The following is a 15,102-nucleotide window of genomic DNA, read 5'->3' as shown; positions in this document are numbered from 1 at the left end:
AGAGGGGTAGGGAGATGCGACTAGGATTAAGAGGCCAGAATTAGCCCTCGTCTTCTGTCCACATTCACCTCCAACCCCCTCTCCCTCCCCTGGATTATCTCTAAACCACCTGCTAAACTGAAGAAACAGCCTTACTGACTCTCCGCCACACACACACACACACACACACACACACACACACACACACACACACACACACACACACACACACACACACACACACACACACTTCAAAATCAAGCCTGACCCTACCATATGGTACTGCAAACACATAGCCATTGTTCCCTCTGTTCCTACACACACACACACACACACACACACACCAACTCCCCACATCTTCTTCCTGCTTCATCATCCTGTCTACTCTCAAACTCTTCATCACGAGGTGTGACTCAGTGTTTCACTATGTGTGAGAGCAGTGGTCTGAGCTGTGTCTGTGTGTCTCTGCAAGCAGTCAGTGGGATTACATGGAGTAGGCCAGAGCTATGCATGGATTACAGCATTTCCTGGTTCTTTTCCTCAACTGAATGGAGATGGGATGCAGTGGGAGTGGCTAATCTGGTTGCTAAGAGCCCATTGCCAGGTTACAGAATAGAGCAGTCCTGTCCTGGCCAGGCCTCTTACACATACACACGCGTGAGTGCACACATGCACGGACACACACGCACACACACACACACACACACACACACACACACACGCATGCACAGAAATATATTTACTTAGAAAACTCTGATAGTCATAATTTCAAATCTTTACTTATTTATTAAATTGAATGCAATTTCTCACAGTCCATACTACAATGATGGAACAAACACATATATTATTATTAGAGATAGCTGTGGAGGGAGAAAATAAAGTAGGTTGGAATTGAATAAATTTAGGCTGCAACCACAACAAAAAACATTGCTATTCCTTTTTGAAAGTATGGGATGGGACAAAGAAATATCCAGGTTCATCCCACATTAAAAAATACTACAATTTACTATAGAATACAGTGATTATTATAGAATTCTATAGTAAACTGTGGCATATTGTAGAATACTATACTATATACTGTAGTACCCCTCGATCATGTGTAGTACTTACTACAGAATGTTGTAGTATACTGAAAAATACTACAGTAAATACTACAGTATTATCCAGAAAAATCACTGTAGTAAATACTACAGTAATGTCCACAAAAACACTACACTTTTAACTATAGTAAATACTACGGTATCTTATTTGCATATACCCTACCGATTCCCCTCCCCATATAGCAAATTTGTAACACCCATAAGTGAGAAACCTACATGCCAAGTATAGACCATATATTGTGTTTCCTACAGGTTATAGAAAAGAGCAGAAGCTCTGAACTATTCGTTCAGACCCCAGTCCTACCTACCTACCTACCTACCTACCAACCTACCTACCTACCTACCTACCTACCTACCTACCTACCTACCTACCTACCTACCTACCTACCTACCTACCTACCTACAGGTCATGGACATTTTTCTTTGGAAGGTTTACTGAAGGAGATAGCCTCCAACTCTAAGTCAAAGAAACGAAAACAAAAACATTATAGTAAATACTACAGTATACTACAATCCGCAAAACACTACAGTAAATATTACAGTATATGACAGTTTTCTTCCACTATAGTAAATACTACAGTAAACATGACAGTATTCACTGTAATGTTTTTTGCAGACTTTGTGTGAGGACTTCCATTTGCTTTTCGGTTCAAGGTACAGTCTATTAGATACAGCTGCATAAACAAGTGGAAACTGAATGGGTAGGTATGTTTGTCTGGTCAGTAGCCAAAGAGGGTTTAATACCGATAACCGGTATCCAGAGATTTCACGACCAAGCTCCTTCCAGATGGCAGAGATAAACAATTATGGCTACTCGGGACGGGTAATATATAATTTCTATGCTGCACTAATGTGAAGTGGGGATAGCTGCTGGAACCGGACAACTCTCTTGCTTCATTCATGATTCAAGTCATCACAACTCTAGCAGCCTACTATTTTTAGGCTACTCTACATAACGTACCCATTAGAAAACATCACTTAGCCTACATGCATGGCTTCTATAAATGTAATTGCTGACTATCATGTCATATCACTATCACCGTTAGATACATATTTATCCATTTACAGTGTAATCATGACATATTTTTGCAATTTTCTCGTGAAGGACAATTGGTGGATTTTTGGGAAAATGAAAATGAAACGCTACTCTGTTGTGGTGGTGCTCTGTAGGTTCTGAGCATTCTGCTGCCTCCTGTTCTTGGTCTTCGCTGTAGAGCGAGAAAGAGAGAAAGATAGAAAGATAGGGAGAGAGACAAGAGAGTCACATGCAAAGTTACACATTTACTGTTGTTTTATTCTTTGTTTCTCTTGTTGTGATCACTCACCAAATTCCTTCTTCAGCATGATCTTCATGCCTATACCCAGGACCAGGATCAGCACCACAGCAGACACACCACAGATCACTATGGTCAGCATCGTCAAGTCTGACACACATGGAGACAGACACACCACAGATCACTATGATCACCACCGTCAGTTCTGACACACATGGAGACAGACACACCACAGATCACTATGATCACCACCGTCAGTTCTGACACACATGGAGACAGACACACCACAGATCACTATGATCACCACCGTCAGTTCTGACACACATGGAGACAGACACACCACAGATCACTAAGATCACCACCGTCAGTTCTGACACACATGGAGACAGACACACCACAGATCACTATGATCACCACCGTCAGTTCTGACACACATGGAGACAGACACACCACAGATCACTATGATCACCACCGTCAGTTCTGACACACATGGAGACAGACACACCACAGATCACTAAGATCACCACCGTCAGTTCTGACACACATGGAGACAGACACACCACAGATCACTATGATCACCACCGTCAGTTCTGACACACATGGAGACAGACACACCACAGATCACTATGATCACCACCGTCAGTTCTGATACACATGGAGACAGACACACCACAGATCACTAAGATCACCACCGTCAGTTCTGACACACATGGAGACAGACACACCACAGATCACTATGATCACCACCGTCAGTTCTGACACACATGGAGACAGATACACCACAGATCACTAAGATCACCACCGTCAGTTCTGACACACATGGAGACAGACACACCACAGATCACTATGATCACCACCGTCAGTTCTGACACACATGGAGACAGACACACCACAGATCACTATGATCACCACCGTCAGTTCTGACACACATGGAGACAGACACACCACAGATCACTAAGATCACCACCGTCAGTTCTGACACACATGGAGACAGACACACCACAGATCACTATGATCACCACCGTCAGTTCTGACACACATGGAGACAGACACACCACAGATCACTAAGATCACCACCGTCAGTTCTGACACACATGGAGACAGCACAGAGGGACAGACATGGAGACGGCACAGAGGGACAGACATGGAGACAGCACAGAGGGACAGACATGGAGACGGCACAGAGGGACAGACATGGAGACGGCACAGAGGGACAGACATGGAGACAGCACAGAGGGACAGACATGGAGACGGCACAGAGGGACAGACATGGAGACAGCACAGAGGGAGAGACATGGAGACAGCACAGAGGGACAGACATGGAGACGGCACAGAGGGACAGACATGGAGACAGCACAGAGGGAAAGCACAGAGGGACGGAGGTCCCCAGGAATTGGTTGGACATTTTAAAATGTTTCCTTTTCACACAATAGGCTCATTTGCTGAGTAGTAAGACTGAAAGCAATATCTTGACAGCTCCACATCCAATCACAAGTATAAACAGTGCAAATATTAAAGTCTCAAATATGACTGGCGAATATGTCAACCTTCAACTTTAATCTCCCTTGAATCTGAGGTGAAGTTGCCACAGGGACTCTGGATGGTGCAGACGTATATCCCGTTGTTTTTTGTTCCTGCTCTTTTCAAGGTGAGGTTGCTATTGTTCTTGCCCTCCAGACAGTGGTTATCCTTCAGCCAGACAAACACCAGCAGGTTGCGAAGTCCCACCGGCAGGTTATGGGTACAATCTATTGTGAGATCATCACCCTCATACACACTAAACCCAGAAATTGAGTTCAGTGTCACTTTAACATCTGTTGGGTTGAAGAGAGGTTAAGAAGTGCTTAAAAAGAGTTGGCCAAAATACAGATATTCTATGTCATAGTTAGGACCAAGAGTTTTGTGATTTTTTGGTTGTCTCATTCCACTAGGTCACTCTATATACAATACCTTCTCTGCAATTATTTGTAACTGAAAGAGGCAAATAGGGAAGGAGAGACTATTAGAGAGAAACAAATTAGAACAGCACAGAGTTTAATACCTCCTCTTCATCTCCTCCTAAATGTTACCTCAGAGATGTATTGTCAGAGAGAGACAGATATAAGGTGCATTCGGAAAGTATTCAGACCACTTGACTTTTTCCACATTTTATTACGATACAGCCTTATTCTAAAATGAATTAAATAAAAAATTGTCCTAATCAATCAACACACAATACTCCATAATGACAAAGGGAAAACAGGTTTTTATAAATTTTTGCAAATGTATAAAAAAATATAAAACAGAAATACCTTATTTACATAAGTATTCAGACCCTTTGCTATGAGACTCGAAATTGAGCTCAGGTGGATTCTGTTTCCATTGATCATTCTTGAGATGTTTCTACAACTTGATTGGAGTCCACCTGTGGTAAATTCAATTGATTGGACATGATTTGGAAAGGCACACACCTGTCTATATCAGGTCGAACAGTTGACAGTGTATGTCAGAGCAAAAACCAATCCATGAGGTCGAAGGAATTGTCCGTAGAGCTCCGAGACAGGATAGTGTCAAGGCACAGATCTGGGGAAGGGAAGCAACATTTTTCTGAAACATTTTAGGTTCCCAAGAACTCAGTGGCCTCCATCATTCTTAAATGGAAGAAGTTTGGAACCACCAAGACTCTTCCTAGAGCTGGCCACCCAGCCAAACTGAGCAATCAGGGGAGAAGGGTCTTGATCAGGGAGGTGACCAAGAACCCGCTTGGAGTTTCATACCATGAGAAACAAGATTCTCTGGTCTCATGAAACCAAGATTGAACTCTTTGGCCTGAATGCCAAGCGTCACGTGTAGAGGAAACCCGAGCACCATCCCTACGGTGAAGCATACTGCTGTGGGGATGTTATCTAGTGGGAGGGACTGGGAGAATAGTCAGGATCACTGAAAAGTTGAACGGAGCAAAATACAGAGATATCCTTGATGAAAACCTGCTCCAGAACGTCCTCAGACTGGGGTGAAGGTTCACCTTCCAACAGGACAACGACCCTAAGCACTTTGCCAAGACAACACAGGAATGGCTTCGGGACAAGTCTCTGAATATCCTTTAGTGGCCCAGCCAGAGCCTGGATTTGAACCCGATTGAACATCTCTGGAGAGACCTGAAAATAGCTGTGCAGCGACGCTCTCCATCCAACTTGACAAAACTTGAGAGGATCTGCAGAGAAGAATGGGAGAAACTCCCCAAGTACAGGTGTGCCAAGCTTGTAGCGTCATACCCAAGAAGACTTGAGGCTGTAATCGCTGCCAAAGGTGCTTCAACAATGTAATGAGTAAAGGGTCTGAATACTTATGTAAATATGATATTTCCGTTTTTTTATTTTTTATAGATGTGCATAAATTTCAACCTGTTTTTGCTTTGTCATTATGGGTTATTCTGTGTAGTTTGATGAAGAAAAATAATATTTTATCCATTTTAGAATAAGGCAGTAACGTAACAAAATGTGGAAAAAGTGAAGGGGTCTGAATACTTTCCGAATGCACTGTGTATACAGTACCAGTCAAATGTTTGGACACACCTACTCATTCAAGGGTTTTTCTTTTTTCTTTTTTTTAGGGGGTAGATCAGCTTTAATATTGCAGATAGATTGTAACTTCCATCAATGTAATTGTCTGCATCACTTCCAATCCCCCATATGTTTTTTTTCTCGCAAATATATATATGTATATATATATATATGTATATATATATACATACATACATATATACATACATACATATATACATATAAATACACATACATACACATATTCATATCCTTTAAAAATATATATATATTACTTTCCAACCCCACCAACTTCCCTAATTGGAGTAAACTATTGAACAACAATGCTTAGGCCTCTAATTCCAGCTTATACATACTATATACATTTTATGGACACAGTCAATTTTGTTTTTACTCCTGAACTTCCTCTACCTGCAACCTCTTCGATCATTTTCATGATGTCCATCCGGTTTGCTTCTATATGCCGTATATTTTTAACTGTGCTCTTTCACAAAAGCTCTCAACCTATATCCTATATACTTATTATGGACACAGTACGCTTTACATTAGTTATCTTGTTGTTATTAGTTGTTGTTAGTTGTTATTAGTCCCATCCTTCAACTTCATTCAACACCACCAATCTATCTCTTAACACCATCCATATTGGATTTCCATTTGCCATATATTTTTTAAACTGTACTGTGATGTTTTACAAAAGTTCTGAACCTTTCTATTCTCATTGTTTCTACAGATTGTAAATTGAAAATAAACATTTTTGCTAAAAGTATTATTATATTATTGATCGATTGACTATGACTTTTCAGATCACCCAGTATTGCTATCTGCAGGGTTTGCTCCAGGTAAATATTGCAATCCTTTAATCATTCCTGGACCTGTGTCCAAAAACAAGCTACAAATGGACAGTACCAAAACAAATTATCTAATGATTCTGTCTCTTTGCAGCAAAATCTGCAGAGTTGGGAAGATTGTATCCCCCACATAAATAACATTCTATTGGTAGCAAGAATTTTGTATAATAATTTAAATTGAAAAATCTAAGTTTTGAATCCGGCGTCATTTTGCGTTTCAGTTCATAAACTATATGCCATGGAATCGGTATGTCAAAAATCTCTTCCCAACTATTTTGCAATCTATGTGGGACAGCTGTCAATCCTTTGGTCCTTAAATGAAACTGGTATACTTTTTTATTTATCACAATTTTCTTTAACCAATTATGTTCTTTAATGCAGGGCCAACAGACAAGTTCCTTACTTTTTCCCCCTTCCACTTTCCTCTTCCATTATTGCGGTAATGCTGCAATTATTTGGTTGTAATTTTGGGTAGAGCAGACATTTCCATATGTTTTTGTTAGCTGCATGTGCGACAGAACTCCACCAGTCCTACCTATGATATCATTTACGAAGATTATACCTTTTTTAAACATTTTGTCAAAAAATAATGTTTTTTTAATCAATTTGTATATTTCAGTTTCACCACAATATTTGTTGCATTATTTGTTCTGTCGTTTCTGGAGGATTAAATTGAAATTGCAACCAACTTTCAATGACTTGTTTTAGAAATAGTGATATTTGGGAGATGTTTTCCTTTTCAAATACCTGAAAGTGAGAGGTTGTAATCTGAATAAAGGGAAAAGGGCCATTCTTTAACATTGGGTGAGACAATCTTACTAATTTGCTAGAGAACCAGTTCGGATTGATTTAAGTATAACTTTTGTATGACTGAAGCTTTTAGTGATAGGTCTAATGCTTTAATATTTAATCATATCTGTCCTCCAAATTCATATTCATTATATAAATAGGCCCGTTTAATTTTGTCTGGCTTGCCGTTATTTTTTCTCATTTAATTTTAAAAACTGTTCGCTAGGCGTAGGCAAGACCATAAGCAAATAGATAAACTGGGATAATACTAAAGAGTTAATTAGGGTGATTTTTCCACAAATTAACAGGTATTTACCTTTCCATGGTAGCAAGATCTTTTCTATTTTTGCTAACTTTCTATTCAAATGTATTCGAGTGAGATCATTTATTTCATTTGGGATATGTATTCCGAGTATATCCACATCACCATCAGACCATTGTATTGGTAAACTACATGGGAATGTACTTTTTTTTATTTTTATGATCCAATACGTAATATAGTACATTTATCATACTTTTTTTGTAATCCAGAGAGGTTAGAAAATGTATCTAGATCCTCTATGCAATCTGTGGAGGGATTCAAGGCTGTGGAGGGATATTTAAAATAATCCATCTACCTTGCGTATCTGTTTGGACAATTTGCACATTCGGATCGAAATTACTGTTAATTAATATCATCACCCCTTTTGAGTTTCTTTGCTCATGGGAGAAGTATATTTCGCCCCCCCATTCCTTTTTCCATGCAACTTCATCTAGAATTGTTGAATGAGTTTCCTGTAAACAATATATATTATATTCCTTCTCTTTCAGCCATGTAAATATTGTTCTTCTTTTGTTATTATCTGCTAAGCCATTACAATTATATGTGGCTAAACTTATTTCACCGCATACCATTTTTTCCCACCTTTATTTAACCAGGTAAGCCAGTTGAGAACAAGTTCTCATTTACAACTGCGACCTGGCCAAGATAAAGCAAAGCAGTGTGATAAAAACAACAACACAGAGTTACATATGGGGTAAACGAAACATAAAGTCAAAAATACAACAGAAAATATATATACAGTGTGTGCGAATGTAGTAAGTTATGGAGGTAAGGCAATAAATAGGCCATAGTGCAAAATAGTTACAATTTCGTATTAACATTGGAATGATAGATGTGCAAAAGATCATGTGCAAATAGAGATACTGGGGTGCAAATTAGCAAAATAAATAACAATATGGGAATGAGGTAGTTGGGTGGGCTAATTTCAGAATGGCTGTGTACAGGTGCAGTGATCGGTAAGCTGCTCTGACAACTGACGCTTAAAGTTAGTGAGGGAGATAAGAGTCTCCAGCTTCAGAGATCTTTGCAGTTCATTCCAGTCATTGGCAGCAGAGAACTGGAAGGAATGGTGGCCAAAGAGGTGTTAGCTTTGGGGATGACCAGTGAGATATACCTGCTGGAGCGCAGACTACGGGTGGGTGTTGCTATGGTGACCATTGAGCTAAGATAAGACGGGGATTTGCCTAGCAGTGATTTATAGATGACCTGGAGCCAGTGGGTTTGGCGACGAATATGTAGTGAGGGCCAGCCAACAAGAGGGTACAGGTCACAATGGTGGGTAGTATATGGGCTTTGGTGACAAAACGGATGGCACTGTGATAGACTACATCCAATTTGCTGAGTAGAGTGTTGGAGGCTATTTTGTAAATTACATCGCCGATGTCAAGGATCGGTAGGATAGTCAGTTTTACGAGGGCATGTTTGGCAGCATGAGTGAAGGAGGCTTTGTTGCGAAATAGGAAGCCGATTCTAGATCTAATTGTGATTGGAGATGCTTAATGTGAGTCTAGAAGGAGAGTTTACAGTCTAACCAGACACCTAGGTATTTGTAGTTGTCCACATACTCTAGGTCAGACCCGCCGAGAGTAGTGATTCTAGTCGGGTGGGCGGGTGCAAGCAGCGTTCGGTTGAAGAGCATGCATTTAGTTTTACTAGTGTTTAAGAGCACTTGGAGGCTACGGAAGGAGTGTTGTATGGCGTTGAAGCTCGTTTAGAGGTTTGTTAACACAGTGTCCAATGAAGGGCCAGATGTATACAAAATGGTGTCGTTCGCATAGAGGTGGATCCGAGCGTCACCAGCAGCAAGAGCGACATCATTGATATACACAGAGAATAGAGTCGGCCCGAGAATTGAACCCTGTGGCACCCCCATTTGGCACATTGAACTCTATCTGAGAAGTAGTTGGTGAACCAGGCGAGACAGTCATTAGAGAAACCAAGGCTATTTAGTCTGCCAATAAGAATGCGGTGGTTGACAGAGTCAAAAGCCTTGGCCAGGTCGATGAAGACGGCTGCGCAGTACTGTCTTTTATCGATCGCGGTTATAATATCGTTTAGGACCTTGAGCGTGGCTGAGGTGCACCCATGACCAGCTTGGAAACCGGATTGCATAGCTGAGAAGGTACGGTGGGATTCGAAATGATCGGTGATCTGTTTGTTAACTTGGCTTTCAAATACTTTCGAAAGGCAGGGCAGGATGGATATAGGTCTATAACAGTTAGGATCTAGAGTGTCACCCCCTTTGAAGAGGGGGATGACCGCGGCAGCTTTACAATCTCTGGGGAGCTCAGACGTTACGAAAGAGAGGTTGAATAGGCTAGTAATAGGGGTTGCAACAATTTCGGTGGCTAATTTTAGAAAGAAAGGGTCCAGATTGTCTAGCCCAGCTGATTTGTAGGGGTCCACATTTTTCAGCTCTTTCAGAACATCAGCTGTCTGAATTTGTGTGAAGGAGAAGCGGGGGGTGCAGAGCTGGTGGCCGGGGTAGTGGTAGCCAGGTGGAAAGCATGGCCAGCCGTAGCAAAATGCTTGTTGAAATTCTCGATTATTGTAGATTTATCGGTGGTGACAGTGTTTCCTAACCTCAATGCAGGTGAAGGTCAAGGGCAGTCAAGTCTGAGGAGAACCAGGAGCTATCTAAGGCAGGTTGAGCTGGGCTGGGGGATCTACAGTGAAATAGTACAATAAGAAATAACCGAAACAGCAATAAGCAAGGCATATTGACATGGGAGAGAGCCATAAAGCAATCACAGGTGTTATTCGAGAGAGCTAAGACAACAGCTGGTAATGGCGACAAAGTTTGGGCTGAGGCTAAATATAAACAGGATGCGGTACCGTAAAAAGGAACAGTCCAGCAGGCATCAGCTGTATAGCTGAGTTATCATAAGGTCCGGTGAACAGCAATAGGAGAGTTCGGAGGTAGTTCGGGGGCTGCTATATCACTGGCGAGCAAGAGGCCACGGCTAGCGTGTGCTAGCGGACCGGGGCTAGCAGACGGATCTTCGTGGTCGACGTCGTAACGGGAAGCCTGTTGTAACTACATCAGATGATTTCATCGGCAGACCAGTCGTGTTGGATCGGTGGGGCTCCGTGTCAACACTAGGAGGTCCCATCCGGTTGACAGAGAGGTAGATAGCCGGGAGATGGGCCTGGCTCAAGGCTAGCTCAAGGCTGATTAGCCAACAACAACGTCCATTTGGTTGCAGCTAGCTAGTAGCGATGATCCAGTGTTAAGGTCCAGTGATTCAGTGATTCCGGCAGAAAAAACAATATGTTCTGGGATGATAACGCGCTGTGCAGACAGTGCAGACTGGCCGATAACAGTCCAGGCTAGAGCTGGCTGGTAGGTAGTGCAGGCCATGGACAATGGTGAAAAACCGCTAACGGTGGCTAATAGCAAGTAGCTAGTTAGCTGGCTACTCCCGTCCAGTAGACAGAGAGGTAGATAGCCGGGATATGGGCCTGGCTCGAGGCTAGCTCAAAGCTAACTGGTGCTTGCTTCAGGGGCAGTGGTGATTAGCCAAACAGCAACGTCCATTCGGTTGCGGCTAGCTAGTTGCGATCCGGTGTTAACGTCCAGTGATTCAATTATTCCGGCAGAAAAATCCGATGTTCTGTGTGAAAACCACTAACGGTGGCTAATAGCAAGTAGCTAGTTAGCTGGCTAGCTAGTTTCAACTGGAGATTCTAGATAAAAGGTAAGTCAATAATTGAATCTGTTCCACATTGAGTGAGGCGGGTTGCAGGAAAGTATATTTTGTAGAAGGATGAAAAGTGTGATAGGGAAATATGCACGAAAAATACAAAAAACTGTCTATTTACACAGACACACAACAAAGAACAGAACCGCACTGCTACGCCATCTTGGGAGATACAAGTTTCAAATCTATTTATCATACCATAGTGATTGAGTGTCCATATAGCTGTACAATGATATTTGCATTGCTACCAAGTAACCCTCCAATTGTTCTCCACTAATCCCCCTGCTAAAGCCCCTCCCCATCCCAAGTTGGGCCGTCATCCCAGTGATCGGCATACCACCCCCGTCCCCCCGGATCCCTAGGCCCCCGAGAGGCCAGGTCCCATCCATCGAAAATAGCACACAGTGCCACCCACAAAACAGAAGCAGGTAAACCGCCAAAAGCATTTCCAATGCTCTCGCCTCAATATACAGTTGAAGTCGGAAGTTTACATACACTTAGGTTGGAGTCATTAAAACCCGTTTTTCAACCACTCCACAAATTTCTTGTTAACAAACTATAGTTTTTGGCATCTACTTTGTGCACGACACAAGTAATTTTTCCAACAATTGTTTACAGACAGATTATTTCACTTATAATTCACTGTATCAAAATTCCAGTGGGTCAGACGTTTACATACACTAAGTGGACTGTGCCTTTAAACAGCTTGGAAAATTCCAGAAAATGATGTCATGGGTTTAGAAGCTCCTGATAGGCTAATTGACATCATTTGAGTCAATTGGAGGTGTACCTGTGGATGTATTTCAAGGCCTACCTTCAAACTCAGTGCCTCTTTGCTTGACATCATGGGAAAATCAAAAGAAATCAGCCAAGACCTCAGAAAAGAAATTGTAGACCTCCACAAATCTGGTTCATCCTTGGGAGCAATTTCCAAACGCGTGAAGGTACCACGTTCATCTGTACAAACAATAGTATGCAAGTATAAACACCATGGGACCACGCAGCCGTCATACCGCTCAGGAAGGAGACGCGTTCTGTCTCCTAGAGATGAACGTACTTTGGTGCGAAAAGTGCCAATCAATCCTAGAACTACAGCAAAGGACCTTGTGAAGATGCTGGAGTAAATGGGTACAAAAGTATATATATCCACAGTAAAACGAGTCCTATATCGACATAACCTGAAAGGCCGCTCAGCAAGGAAGAAGCCACTGCTCCAAAACCGCCATAAAAAAGCCAGACTACGGTTTGCAACTGCACATGGGGACAAAGATCGTACTTTTTGGAGAAATGTCCTCTGGTGTGATGAAACAAATATAGAACTGTTTGGCCCTAAAGGCCATTGTTATGTTTGGAGGAAAAAGGGGGTAGCTTGCAAGCCAAAGAACACCATCCCAACCGTGACGCACATGGGTGGCAGCATCATGCTGTGGGGGTGCTTTGCTGCAGGAGGGACTGGTGCACTTCACAAAATAGAGGGCATCATGAGGAAGGAAAATTATGTGGATATATTGAAGCAACATCTCAAGACATCAGTCAGGCAGTTAAAGCTTGGTCGCAAATGGTTCTTCCAAATAGACAATGACCCCAAGCATACTTCCAAATTTGTGGCAAAATGGCTTAAGGACAACAAAGTCAAGGTATTGGAGTGGCCATCACAAAGCCCTCAATCCTATAGAAAATTTGTGGGCAGAACTGAAAAAGCGTGTGCGAGCAAGGAGGCCTACAAACCTGACTCAGTTACGCCAGCTCTGTCATGAGGAATGGGCCAAAATTCACCCAACTTATTGTGGGAAGCTTGTGGAAGGCTATCCGAAATGTTTGACCCAAGTTAAACAATTTAAAGGCAATGCTACCAAATACTAATTGAGTGTATGTAAACATCTGACCCACTGGGAATGTGATGAAAGAAATAAAAGCTGAAATAAATAATTCTCTCTACTATTATTCTGACATTTCACATTCTTAAAATAAAGTGGTGACCCTAACTGACCTAAAACAGGGAATTTTTACTAGGATTAAATGTCAGGAATTGTGAAAAACTGAGTTTAAATGTATTTGACTAAGGTGAATGTAAACCTCCGACTTCAACTGTATATATAGCTATTTAAAAATATATATCTATTCAAATATTTTGCATATCTTATTTTACATCATAATCAATTAATATACATAATAATGTCGGCAGTTTATGCGTAGGATTGCTACCTAAAACCCGGATTGCCATTGTATTACATTACATTTTTGACAAGCAATTATTATTATAGCAAACAGTTATTGTGGTTCATCCTATATTCTCCCTAACATCCTTACCCCCTTGCAACAGATGTGGGATAAACACACATGCACATACTCTAACACACTCAACTTCTTTCCTTCTCAATCATCCATAAGATCAGATGCTCAACGGTTGTTACATCCCAGAGCCCAACTCAAGAAAGGACCTGATTTACGAATGCATATACAGTTACAGCTGTTTGAGAAAGCATGCAAGATTGAGCAAAAATTGACAACAATGTGAGATTTGATTAATCTATGTCAAGTCCTAGATGATGGAGATCAGATCCACCCTCTTCTCCTGAGACACAAACACTCTGGTCCTCCGTTGTAACCATTTTTCCCAAGCATCTCCGTGCAGTCAGACTTTTGATTATTTTGTGCCACCTGTGTTTTTGTGCAAAGATGTCATCAAGGAAAAGGGTGGCTATTTGAAGAATCTCAAATATAAAATATATTTTGATTTGTTTAACACTTTTTTGCTTACTACATGATTCCATATGTGTTATTTCATAGTTTTGATGTCTTCACTATTATTCTACAATGTAAAAAATAGTAAAAATAATGAAAAACCCTGGAATGAGTAGGTGTGTCCAAACTTTTGACTGGTATATATATATATATATATATATATATATATATATATATATATATATATATATATATATATATATATGCGCGTGTATGTAGCTGATGCCATGGCACACAATCACTCATATTCCACTAACATTTCAACAACCGCCATATCAAAATGGATGACTCAACTAGCTATTGGCAGTAGTGAGTATACGGTGGGGGAAAAAAGTATTTAGTCAGCCACCAATTGTGCAAGTTCTCCCACTTAAAAAGATGAGAGAGGCCTGTAATTTTCATCATAGGTACACGTCAACTATGACAGCCAAAATGAGGAAAACAAATCCAGAAAATCACATTGTAGGATTTTTTATGAATTTATTTGCAAATTATGGTGGAAAATAAGTATTTGGTCAATAACAAAAGTTTCTCAATACTTTGTTATATACCCTTTGTTGGCAATGACACAGGTCAAACGTTTTCTGTAAGTCTTCACAAGGTTTTCACACACTGTTGCTGGTATTTTGGCCCATTTTCCATGCAGATCTCCTCTAGAGCAGTGATGTTTTGGGGCTGTCGCTGGGCAACACAGCCTTTCAACTCCCTCCAAAGATTTTCTATGGGGTTGAGATCCGGAGACTGGCTAGGCCACTCCAGGACTTTGAAATGCTTCTTACGAAGCCACTCCTTCGTTGCCCGG

General features: G+C 41.3%; 1 protein-coding gene across 1 annotated transcript in view; it reads right to left on the bottom strand.

Moving 5' to 3' along the window:
• Positions 1 to 740: 740 nt before the first annotated feature.
• LOC311104778 (uncharacterized protein) overlaps positions 741 to 15,102 on the bottom strand; it is a 23,895-nt gene continuing 9,533 nt past the window's right edge. Inside the window, exons 5-7 of the mRNA XM_084146690.1 lie at positions 3,901 to 4,167; positions 2,405 to 2,503; positions 741 to 2,287 (exon numbers count right to left, since the gene is read on the bottom strand). Coding sequence (XP_084002816.1) covers positions 2,223 to 2,287; positions 2,405 to 2,503; positions 3,901 to 4,167 — 431 coding nt within the window. The 3' untranslated portion in view covers positions 741 to 2,222. The remainder of the gene's footprint in view (positions 2,288 to 2,404; positions 2,504 to 3,900; positions 4,168 to 15,102) is intronic.

Source organism: Coregonus lavaretus, assembly GCF_964263955.1.
Source record: "Coregonus lavaretus genome assembly, chromosome: 29".
Taxonomy (NCBI): Eukaryota; Metazoa; Chordata; class Actinopteri; order Salmoniformes; family Salmonidae; genus Coregonus; species Coregonus lavaretus.
Note: the sequence above shows the minus strand (reverse complement) of the source record. Positions and strands in the feature narration are given on the sequence as shown.